The 12,678-nt window shown below is 36.6% G+C and overlaps 1 protein-coding gene across 4 annotated transcripts in view; it reads left to right on the forward strand.

Moving 5' to 3' along the window:
• Positions 1-7,022, forward strand: part of LARP4 (La ribonucleoprotein 4) — a 64,379-nt gene extending 57,357 nt beyond the window's left edge. For all 4 annotated transcript variants that reach the window (XM_030322581.1, XM_030322579.1, XM_030322582.1 and 1 more), the window contains exons 14-16: positions 2,619-2,743; positions 2,858-3,026; positions 4,612-7,022. In XM_030322581.1, coding sequence (XP_030178441.1) covers positions 2,619-2,743; positions 2,858-3,026; positions 4,612-4,950 — 633 coding nt within the window. In that variant the 3' untranslated portion in view covers positions 4,951-7,022. The remainder of the gene's footprint in view (positions 1-2,618; positions 2,744-2,857; positions 3,027-4,611) is intronic.
• Positions 7,023-12,678: the final 5,656 nt, after the last annotated feature.

The raw sequence follows: 12,678 nt of genomic DNA on the forward strand, positions 1-12,678 counted from the left end.
ATATAAATGGAATTGTATGTATTTTTCTGTTGTGTGAAATTCATCACTGCTGATACAGATGACTAGTTCATTTTGCATTGTTGTATTCTGTTGTAAGAATGTCATTATTCTGCTATTGGACACTTGAGCTGTCTTTCTGTCTGACATTATAAGCAATTATGCTATGAATGTTCAAACCATACATGACCCTATTTTAAGGGTATTACATAGTGGAATTGCTGAGTGGTAGGGCATCTTTTAAAATTTAATTTTCCATATTTTATTGGCCGTTTGAGTTTCTTCTTTTGCAGAGTCAAGTATTTGGTACTTTATCTGTTGGGTTATCTCTTATCTTGCAGATTCATGGAATTTAAAAAATTTATTTTGTATACTAATCCTTTGTCAGTTATGTATGTTTTCTACCTATGGTTTTCAGTCTTTAGTATTTGTAAGTGAAAACAAGTTCTTAATCTTATTTTATGGTTTGTTCTTTTTATATCTTGCTTAGGAAATGATCTGTCTTCCAGAGATTCTTTTCAGAAATCTATCATTCTGATTCCTGATAGTTCTGTAACTTCTTTTTTCCCTCTCTAGAGGTTTTAGGATCTTTTATTTAACCCTTCTATTCTATGAAATTTTATGAAGGTATATCTTGCTATGGCTCCTTTTTTTTTTTCTTTTTGAGGGAAAGAGCATGCACCCGTATGCGTGAGCAGGGGAGGGGCAGAGAGAGGGATAGAGAATCCCAGCCAGGTTCCACTCTGTCAGTGCAAAGCCCAACATGGGGCTCAATTTCACGAACTACGAGAAGATGACCTGAGCCAAAATAAAAGTCAAAATGCTCAACTGATTGAGCCACCCAGGCACCCTGTTGTGGCTCTTTTTTTTCTTTTTTTTTTTTTTTTAATTCATTGCTGTGGATACTTGGGAAACCCTTTCAATCTGGAAACTTGTCCTTACCTTCTAGAAAATTTTCCTGTATTACGTATTTTTTTCATGTTTGTTTATTTTTGAGAGAGAGTATGAACAGGGGAGGAGTAGAGAGAGAAGGGGAGGATACGGAGGATCCGAAGCAGGCTGTGTGCTGACAGTAGCAAGCCCAATGAGGGTCCCAAACCCACGAACCACAAGATCATGCCCTGAGCCAAAGTTGAACACTCAACTGACTGAGCCACCCAAGCACCCTGTGTTGTGTCTTTGATAAATTCTTCACCTTTCTTTTTTCTCTTTCTTGAACTTTTAATTTGATATTGCACCTTGTAGGTTGAATCTCTAATTTTTGTTGTTTTGGCTTTCCTAATATTTATTTTTGTACTTGTCTATATTTTCTACAAAGTTTTTCTGAATGTTACCTTTAAACCTGCTGAAATTTGTATTGCATCAATCGATTTTAATTTCTAGGGCTTACTGTTTTTCTTTTTTAATTGTAGTAAAATACATAAAATATAAAATTTACCATCTTCAGCATTGTTTAGTGTGTACTGTTCAGTTGTGTTAAGTACATTTGCATTGTTGTGCTTCTGATCTCTAGGACTCTTCGTCTTTTTTTTTTTTTTTTTTTTTTTTTAATGTTTATTTTTGAGAGAGAGACAGAGCATGAGCAGGGGAGGGGCAGGGGTAGAGGGAGACACAGAATCAGAAGCAGGCTTCAGGCTCTGAGCTGTCAGCACAGAGCCCGAATGGGGCTCGAACTCTCGAGCTGTGAGATCATAACCTGAGCCAAAGTCAGAGGCTTAACCAACTGAGCCACCCACGTGCCCCTAGGACTTTTCATCTTGTAAATATAAAATGCTGTAGGGGGTGTCTGGCCGGGACAGTTGGTAGAGTGTACTACTCTTGGTCTCTGGATTGTGAGATCAAGCCCTACGTTGGGTGTAGAGATTACTTAAAAATAAAAACATTTGAAAGAAGTAGATAATAAATAAAATACTATACCCTTACACAGCAATTCCCATTACCCACTTCTGTCCCCTTTGCTCAGCCCCTGTCAACCACCATTCTACTTAGTATGAATGTGACTACTCGAGGTATCTCATATAAGTGGAATCATGTAATATTTGTCTTTTTGTGACTGGCTTATTTCACATAGCATAATGTCCTTAAGGTTCATCCATTGTGGTAGTGTGTACTAGTATGTACTTCCTTTCATTGCACTGTAATGTTCCATTATATGGATAGACCTCAATTTGTTTATCCATTCACCAGTTGATGAGCTTTCAGGTTTGTACCCAAACCTAATAATGCTACTATGAACATTTGTGTATTAAGTTTTTGTGTAGACATGTATTTTCTCTTACATATATTCTGCTGGGTCACATGGTAACTCTATGTTTAGCTTTTTGAGGAACTGTGAGACTGTTTTCCAAAATGACCGCACCATTGTACATTGTCACCCTCAGTGTACGAGAGTTCCAGTTATCTCCATATCATCACTAACATTTGTTAATGTGTCTCTTACTGATTATAGCCATCCTAGTGAGTGTGAAATGGTTGGTTTCTCATTGTGGTTTTGATTTGCATTTCCCTAATAACTGATGGTAGTTGAGCATCTTTTCATGTGCTTATTGGCCACTTGTATATCTATCTTCTTTGAAGAAGTGTCGATATAAATCAATTTTGAAATATGATTTTACTTTAAGGATAACGAAGAGTTGAGAGTTAGTTGCCCAGTGCCTGCAGAGGATGAACAGACAGACTGCACCTCTGCCCAGCAACTCAGTATGAGTACCAGTCCTCCATGTACCGCTGAGCTTCCTGCACTAAGGTACAGTTTCAGTATAGAAAATCTTCCACATTGAAATTACTTTTTCTTCTGATCGTTTGCTTAGGTGTTTTTGTGTGCTGTATTAAGTCTGATATCAAGCTCTCTTTTCCTTAGCACAACTCAGCAAGTAAAGGATCCAATAGAGGATTCCACTGTTCAGAAGGATGTTCTCAACCAGACAACTATACCAGTTTCTTCCCCGAGTACTGCAAAGCCATCAAGGACAAATAGTGCTTCACCATGTAATAGTAACATAAATGCAGCTGTAGCTATGGCCCTACAGGTAACTTGATGAGTTTGCTATGTGAGAAAAAAACAATAGGTTAAATAATGAGATTTTTTTTTTTGTTTCCCGCATAAGTCTTTGCTAGAGTAGAGTCATTGGAAATAGCCCAAATTGAGGCTGCCTGCCTCAAATGAAGCTAAAGAAATTTAAAATCACTGTGAGGAAACAGGAAATTTTAGCCTTTGGGAGATAGTGAGGAAGTCACTATTCATTCTGGGTTTTTTTAATGGCTTTTTTCTGATCATCCTATAGTTAAGTGAAGCTTCTTTCTTACTCAGATTATGATGAGTGTATTGTTTTTGGGCTAGTGTAAAGAGGCTTTGAGACCCTTGAAATTCTTTTTTTATAATGCTTATTAACAAGTCTTATGAGGGCCACTCCTATTTTTATTCAGTTTCCAGAAATTGTTTTTATAATTAGGGAAATACAGAAAAGCAAGGAGAAAAACACAAAATTTATGTATAATCTTTTCATTCATTGATATAACTAATTGCAGTTTGGTTATAGTTCCTTTTTTCTAGGTTAAGAACAGTTTATTTTGTTATTTAATAATAATAGAATGGCAGCTACCAATTACTGAATAGCCTGCTCTATGCCAAGACCAGTGCTAAAGACTTTTTACATGCTTTATCCCATTCTCATAACACCCCTATTGTCCATTTTTTTCTGATGAAGTAATTAAGACTTAATCAGTCCTCTATTAATACATTATTGGTTCCCAGATGCTGTTAAGATTCTCGTGGAATCCATCTTAGGGTACTTTGTAGCCAGGGAGGACAGAATAGAATCATTTCATTTCATCACATGAATGTACATTATTAACTTAATCTGTCCTTCCTTATTAGACATTTAGGGTTGTTTCCAGTTTTTTTCATCACCGTAAACAATGCTGACATGAACATCCTTCAGATAAATTCCTCAAGTGAAGTTATTGTTACATAAATTGCCAAGGCATTTTATTATTTTCAGCGAAGTTACTGTGTTTTTGTTTTAAGATTGTTCCAATACACTTTAATAGCAATGTGTAGAGACTGCCTATTGCCCTTCCCTAGAAGATGACTTACTGGGGTGCCTGGGTGGTTCAGTGGGTTAAGCATCCAGCACAGGTCATGATCTCACAGTTTGTGAGTTTGAGCCCTGCATTGGGCTCTGTGCTGACAGTGTGGAGCCTGCTTGGGATTCTCTGTCTCCATGTCTCTCTGCCCCTCCCCTGACGCACCCTCTCATAAATAAATAAACATTACCAATAAATAAATAAATAAATAACTTGCTGATTTTCTAATGGGTCACATTATCCCTTTTTTTTTTTTAATGTTTATTTTTGAGAGAGAGAGAGAGAGAACATGAGCAGGGGAAGGGCAGAGAGAGAGGGAAACAGAATCCGAAACAAGACTCCAGGCTCCAAGCTGTCATAACAGAGCCTGATGCAGGGCTCGAACTCCCAAACCGTGAGATCATGACCTGAGCTGAAGTTGGACGCTCAACTGACTGAGCCACCCAGGTGCCCCTCACACTGTCCTTTTTGTAGCTTATTATTTAGAGAATGTGTACCATAAGTTTGTTTCTTATCTTCCCTTCAAAGGAACCCCGAAAGCTAAGTTATGCTGAAGTGTGCCAGAAGCCCCCTAAAGAACCATCTCCAGTTCTTGTGCAGCCACTACGAGAACTTCGCTCCAATGTAGTGTCTCCCACCAAAAATGAAGAGAATGGAGCTGCTGAGAAGTCCATTGAGAAATCACATGAGAAGCCAGAAGCAAGGGCTAGTAAGGAATATTCTGGTTTCCGAGGCAATACCATTCCCAGGGGAGCAGCTGGAAAAATCAGGGAACAGAGACGCCAGTTTGGCCATAGGGCTATACCTCAGGGAGTGACTCGACGTAATGGCAAAGAGCAATACGTGCCACCCAGATCACCAAAGTAAAACAAACAAACAAACTATTCAGAAACTTCTCTCTCTTCCCATTAAAACTTGAGCCGTGGCTGTATTGAACTGTTCTGGAGGGGAAGGGGTAGCCAGGAAGGAAGCAGGAGAAAAGTCTATGTCCTTAAATCATTGTGGATTTTGGAGTTGTGAGCAGTAGAATCCCAAAATTCATCTCTAAAGTGATTTTAAAATGCTGGAGGATTCCAATCAGTATAAATATATATATATATGTATACATATATAAAAATATAATTTTTCTATTTTTGTTTTTGATTTTAATTTGCAGAGATCTTCTGCCTAGAATCAATTTTGAGGGTTCAGATTTAGCTTGGGGAAAAAAACATATTACACATCCTTCAGTATAGGAGATGAGGGAGTGAGAGAAAATATTTTTTGAAGAAGCATTTCTGTAAAATTAGAAATTACTTTTTTTAATCTATTTAAAGTTTGGCTTGGAGAATGCCATCTCTGCCTCTATGGCCTTGTGTTGCAAAGCAGATCAGTGGCTGGAGTGCCTGTTGTGGTGTGAGTGTGTGCAAGAGTGATTGAAGCCAAATCTGTTGTCATGTTAGTAAATGATTTGCAAACTGAATGTAATACTGGAGTAGATTTTTTTTTCCATTTTGAAATTCAGTCTGAACAAGCTGTTAAACTCTGATTATGCTTAGAGATGTGACTATCAGTCAGCTTGATACTCAAGGAAAGAATGGGGGTTATTCAGAAAATCAAAAATTTGTTTTAGATCTGAGTGGATAGGTCAAATGGACTTCAGAGGTTTAAACTGCTTTGTGATTTCCTGCCCCCCCCACAATAGGAAACCGGTTTTTTTGTTACTTCATTTGTTTGTTATTCTCTGTTCTTTGACTACCCACCCCCAAAAGCAAAGTAACCACCATTCTACAGAATTGTATGTTTCTAACTGCCTTGACCAGTCTAGTCAAATCATATAACTGTTTTAAATTTCCGAATTGAACATTGAAGTAGTTTATTCTTCTGTTCACGTGTTTAGAATTTTAGATCCCAGAATGGTAGGTCAGACTGACCCTGCAGTAATTTATTCGTGTGTTAAAGATGAAACATTGTAACTGATCCTTAAAGTATTAAATAGTGTAGAAGTAAAAAAAAAATTTTTTTTAAACTTAATTTGGGGGCAACTTTTTTCTGTTTACAGTATATTTTATCATCTTCTTCCTTCCCTTTCTCAAAAAAAAAGAAATACAGTTTGAAATTCACAGAAACAGAACCAGCAAGTCGAGATTTTTGAGTTAAGGTGAGAAAGATAGTTGAAGAAAATTAATACATACTTTCTCAGTGAATAAAGTTGTAGCTGTCATATTAAGTAGGCAAGTTTACATGCTGGTGTTTAGAAAATGGCTAAAATATTAAAACCATGTTGCATTAATCTGTTTTAAGTCAGATCATTTTTAGAGTTCTATGTAAGGTGGGGTTTTGTTTTCTTTTTAGGGATAGTTTGTAATGGTAATAACTGTCCCTTATGTTAGTGAATTACATATGTACAAATTGAAACTGTAAATTGTGAACACTGGAAAGCACCGTTGTGAAATAGAGTAAACATCTTAGTAATATATTAAAATGAATGTAAATGGAGGTTAAAATTACATTACTGTGAAACTCATCTTCCAACTCTAAGTTAAGCTTTGGAGATTTGTATTAGTAGGTAACTAAACACTGCACATTTCTGTACAAGCCAGAATTATCATTTCTTTGTAACTTATTATTCAGCTTGGCAGTTGCTTTTGATTTGGTGAATTGATAACATGGTATATAATATATTTAAGCAGTTTGAAACTATTCATTTCTACACACTATTTTTTAAAATCATATACTAGAATGAAACATACAATAAAACTACCTGTGCTGAAATTTGGGGGAAGTTTAGGTCCTTGAAAAAAAAAAAAGTATTAATAATCATTGACTACATCTATGATAAAAGTGCTTATTTTGGTTTACTTAGATAATGCTGCAGTTGGTGGAAATGATAAACATTTAAAGTGTTAACACTCTGTGAATGCCTTGGATTTAAGAGAATAAACATTTTATAAAAATCACTTGGTAAGGATTATAAACTTAATTATTGCACTTAAAATGAAACTTTACTTTTCTTACAATGTGTCACAGAAATACGCTTGTATGCTGTGTGACTTACTGTTAGTCCACTCAGCTTCCCAAAACTAAATGTTCTAACTGAAACAAAGGAAGAGTCTTCTTCTTGAAGAAAGCAACTGTGTTCTTGCTTTTTTCCCCCCAAAATGCTATTGAAAGTAGAAATTTAAAGACATAATTGTTTTTAAATTTCTTATAAAATAGTGTTTTTAATTTAATTTGCCTCATTACAGCTAATAGTTCCCGGTTTGGTGGGATGTATACGGAAGAGAGAGAGAGAGTGTGTGTGTGAGTGTGTGTGTGTGTGTGTGTGTGTGTGATATATATATATATATATTCACAGTATTTAGCATTTATTTTATTACAGCAAATTTAAGGTTTGTATCTAAATGATGCCTATGAGTTGTGTGAACTTGTTTGGGGTTTTTTCCAGCAGTTCTCTGTAACTGATGCGGGTTGGGCATTTATTGTAGTTCAGTTATTTATTTGGTTCTTTAGAAGGAGGAATTTAAATGTCAGTTTTTTCTCTTCATCCTTCTGACTTAACACTTCCTTGGGCTGTTGAAGGCTAAAAGTATATACAGATGATATTGAGTGCATAGTACAGTGGTTTTCTGTCATAGTTCTTACTGCATGAAGAGAATAAGAGTCACACAAGTTCATCGCTTTGCACTTCATAGAGAAGGTATACGGAGATACTGCAAACCTGTCTCTCTTTCCTATGCTGATAATTGAGGTTGTCATGATCTCTAGGGCCTGCCTGTCTCTATCAGTTTTGCAAATATAGACACTGGCATTCAAAAGAGTGATCCATCTATAACTTTATTCAACTGGATTTTGGAAGAAGATAAGATCTTTCAGTGATAAGGGTTTATTGTTGTTATGTGCTCGATTTGCATGTGATCAAATGACATGCCGATTTTTATTTTCAGTTCCTAAAATTAAGGTAGCTTGAATATTGTTTCACATTCCTTTTTAAATAACCAGGTTGGCTTTGCAAAAGGCTTAATAATAATGGAGTGTTAGCATCTGCTGGAGCAGAAAATAGTATTTAAAAGTTACTGAACACTTTCTTGAGCTTTATTAGTTACAGCCTTAATATTTAGTCTCTTGGCTTAAATATCCACTGGTTTTACTTTGACACAGTTGAACAGCACTGGGGTTAGGTCTCCTGATATTTGTGTTGGGCATGTACGTTAACCCTGTTTTAAAATAACATACCCATTTTGTTTGTTTTTATAGAAAAGATAAAATGCAAAGAGGACAGTGTGTTCCTTTTGAGGATTTTTATAAATTCTTAATTATATGATGAGGTTTTTTCCCAACTTTTTATATTTCCTTACGATTTGATGGTCATTAATTTAACTTTAGGCTTTTTTGGTGTATGCTAACTTAGCTAGTCTGAGCTTCCAAGAAGATACATAGACATTTCAGTTTTTAATTAATTGAATGAGGACATTTTAAGAAGTTGAAAGAGAATTTGTTTTCAAGTTGAGAGTAAATTCTCTTTCTTTCAGAATCGTCTGATTATTAAATAATTTAAAGTTTATTTTAAAAAGTAGCAACTTTTTATGAATTGTTGAGTAGACTGTTCCTAAAAAAGTACAACTCCTATGTCAACAGGCTGTGTATAAAATAAAATGGTTTTATTTTCAGTTTTTCAGCACAAAACACTGATCAGTATATATAAGGAAACATCTATATCAAGTTGGGTTTTTTTATTTTGTTTTGTTTTTTTGCCTGATTTACATGTCTTTTGAGTGACCCCTGTCAAATGTTCGGGGTCGGGGATCAGAACCAGTTATCCGGCTTCTGTTTTGTCCATTGCTTAGGTTTGTTCCTGTTGTCCAAACTGCCCCCCCCCCCCCCCCCCCCCCCCCCCCACAAAAAAGATGGTGTGACACATGCTCATGCATACTATGTTAAAATGAGTACATCCTTGTATTTGTATTTTTGTTTTCAACATTGCCAAGGTGCTACAGGAAATTAAAGTAACACAAAATTAGAAAAAATAAAATTATTTAAAAGCAGAACTGGTTTCCTTTTCTCCAGGTGGTTTATGTCTAATGACTGCTTGTGTTTATTTTTCCCTAATTTTATATGTTGCCCACTCTCTAGTTCCATCATTATTCTGGTCTCAGCTCTTTTTTTGGGGGTGGGGTTGGTTTGGTTTGGGGGAGTGGGGTATCGGCTGTGTGAAATTTCTTCTGCAAAGTGAGGGAAGAGAGAAGATTCAGCTTTATGATCCTAGGGTTTTCTTACATTCTTTTACTGTCAGAAGCAGATGTTGATGGGGCGGGGGGGGGGGGGGGGGGTGGGTAGAACCAAGGGCAATGTGAGGTTTAAGGATTTTGCTTTCATGAGGCAGATTATAGCCTGACCTGAGTATGTAGATTCTAGGCTTTCAAACTTTTTATTTCTAAGAGAAAACCTTTAGTTTATCTTTAGCTCTTCACCACACCTTTGCTTTGTATCAAACTCTAGATAGAGCTAAATGATTTGGGGGGCTTTTTAAAGGGAAAGTTCACTGGAGAATTTAAATGAATCTTTTAATCTCTCTGTCTTTAAAACTATGTTAAGCAATAATGGAAGAAAAAGGCAAAGTGGAAAAGCTGAGAGAACCTCTGGCTCTAAAACAGCTGATTATTGTAAAAATGTGAAAACCCAACATTTCTTTTTTAAGTTTATTTATTTGGAAAGAGTGCCTGCAGAGTGTAGGGAGGGGCAGAGGGGGGGGTTGGGTAGAGAGAATCCCAAACAGGCTCCATCCACACTGTCAGCACAGAGCCCAATGTGGGGCTTGAACTCACAAACTGTGAAATGACCTGAGCCTTTTGAAACCAGGAGCTGGATGCCCAACCAAGTCACCCAGGTGTCCGTATCCACCCCCCCTTTTTAAACATTTATTGAATATAGTACTAAGAAAACACTAAAGTATTTCATAGCCATCCTGCCACAGTTTATTCTTCAATTGTTAAGATGAGCTTTTTTATGTAGCAAAATGCTACTTAGTAGCATTGCCCTTTAAACAGCTTTAATTTGATAATGAACAGTTAGCTTAATGAAGATAATATCAGTTAGTAAAATGTTTCCAGTAATAATAGGTTTACAAAGTTGTACATTAGCAAAGCCTTAGGGCCTTAAGTCAGTAGGTTAGTAGTTTATTTGGGCAAGAGATGGGGTGTATAATTTAAATTCCTTTATCATATCAGGGCACAGTGTAATTGTGTATGCTTTTTAGTGGACTAATAACCAAATTGGTGAACTCAATTATGTAGGCTTTGTGTTGTATTTAAAATGAATGGATGTGCCAGGAGCCTTATGACTAAAATAATACATATGTAACCATGCCCTTTATATTTTAATTATGCCTTTTGGAAAATATTAATCTAAATATATATGTCTCCCAAGTTTAAATTTCAGTTATATGTCCAGAAATTTTTTGCACAGTTTAAGTTACTGTTAAAGGATTGTGAATTTCCTTAAAACTCTGGGATAAAAACTATCGAGGGTGTTCTTAGTTTGTATGAGTGAGGGTTGATAGGATTAGGAATACACAGGAAATGATCAGCCCTCCCGGGAGGGGAAAGCATTAACTTCCAAGCTGACTCTTGATCAGTATGTGTTGGCTAGGTAGGTAAAGGGATGGGAAGCATACCGGCAAATAGTGCAAGTGAAAAAGGCAAATTCAGCATAATAGTTTGGAATAGATGGAGCATAGATTTCAGTAGCGTGTGGCAAGAGAAAAGCTGAAGAATTTCATTTGTAGATAAATCGTAACCAATCATCGTATGCTAAGAAAATGAGTTTTCACTTGATTCTGCAGGGAATGAGAACCACGAGAAAGCAGAGGGTTATGGTTAGATTTGAAGTTGAGAACACAATTCTGGTGTCTATGTAAATAGTTTGGGATTGGGTTGTCCAGGTGAGCAGGATGTTTGGAATTAAGGGAACAGCCATTAAGATAGTGTGGTAGATTAGGACAAAGATGTCTACATCCTAATCACCAGAACCTCTGAAAGTTACTTTATATAGCAAAAGGGATTTTGCAGCTGTAATTAACGACCTTGAAATGGGGTGATTATCCTGGATTATCCAGGTGAGCTCAATATAATCACAAAAATAATCATAAGAGGGAGACTAGAATCAGAGTCAGTAGATGTGATGATGGAAGAGTAAAGTGATGCATCCAAGAGCCAAGAAATGCCGGCAGCTTCCAGAAGTTGGAAGAGGCGCAAGGAAAAGATTCTCTCCTGGATCCCCCAGAAGGAACCAGCCCAGGCAACACTTCGTTTTGCCCCATAAAACTCAGATTTATGACCTCCAGAACTATAAAAGAATAAATGTGTTCTAAACCACTAAATTAGTGGTAATTTGCTACAGCAGCAATAGGAAACTAATCAGATGGAGAGAAAGGGTCAGATATACATGCTTTTAAGGAAGTAGAATGAACAGGATCTGTGTTGTCTGGTTGGATGTGAGAATGTGGGGAAATTTTTAGGATGCCTATAAGACATGTTTGGTAAGTAACCTGACAAGTCATGAGTGACTTAAGATCAGAAGTAAGTTAAAGAATGAGAAGAGGGCTAGGTATAGAACCCTGAAAAAATGTTGAAGTTGGCACGCGTGTGTGTGTATAATCCCCATGTTTTGGCAAAAATGAGGAAAAATCAGTTTTATGTACTGTTACAAGAGTATAAAATGATAAAACCATTTTGGAGAGCAACTTGGCTATATTTAGAGAAAGTGACAAGCACACCTTGCAAAATCATGGTTCCACTTCTGGATTATATACCCCGGGGGAACTGCTGGACTTTATTCATGGACACTACAAGAATGTTGCAGCTTTTTTATTTTTTTCCAGACAATGAGATGCTAAAAACAATGTCCCTCGATATAATGTCCAATCAACTATAGTATGTCTTAATGATGGTATACTGTACATCATTTAAAATGAATGAACAGGAACAGCTCTTATGTGTCAAAAGAGCAAGTTAGATTGGCATATAGAGTTTGATACCTTTTTTAATAGTCTTAAGATTACTATATATTATGGGTACATCTATTAAAAGTTATAAAAATGTACTAATATGTTTGGAAATGATACAAGCTGCAAGATGGTGGATACCTTTTAAGTAACCATCTTTGGGGAATCAGGAGGGTGTGAGATAGAACATTAGGGATGCATGTATAGGCCTTCACATGTATCTATAATGTCTTCAAAGTTCTGAAGCAGAAATAGGTGGTGAGATGGGTAAACAGGTATAATTCTTTACACTTAAATATGTTTTCAAGGGGCACCTGGGTGGCTCAGTCGGTTAAGCATCCGGCTTCAGCTCAGGTCATGATCTCATGGTTTGTGAGTTCAAGCCCCACATTGGACTCTGCACTGACAGTGCAGAGCCTGCCTGAGATTCTCTCTCTCTCTCGCTGCCCCTCCCCTACTTGCAAGCTCGCTCTCTCTCTCTCTCTCCCCCCCTTCTCTCAAAATCAACTTAAAAAAACTTTTCAAATAAAAACAATTTTTAAAAATAGAAAAAGTAGCAGAAGGGATGTTAAAGAAATTAAAAGAGAAAATGTAGAGTGTTCAAGATAAATGCC

This window comes from Lynx canadensis, chromosome B4 (genome assembly GCF_007474595.2).
Source record: "Lynx canadensis isolate LIC74 chromosome B4, mLynCan4.pri.v2, whole genome shotgun sequence".
Lineage (NCBI taxonomy): Eukaryota > Metazoa > Chordata > Mammalia > Carnivora > Felidae > Lynx > Lynx canadensis.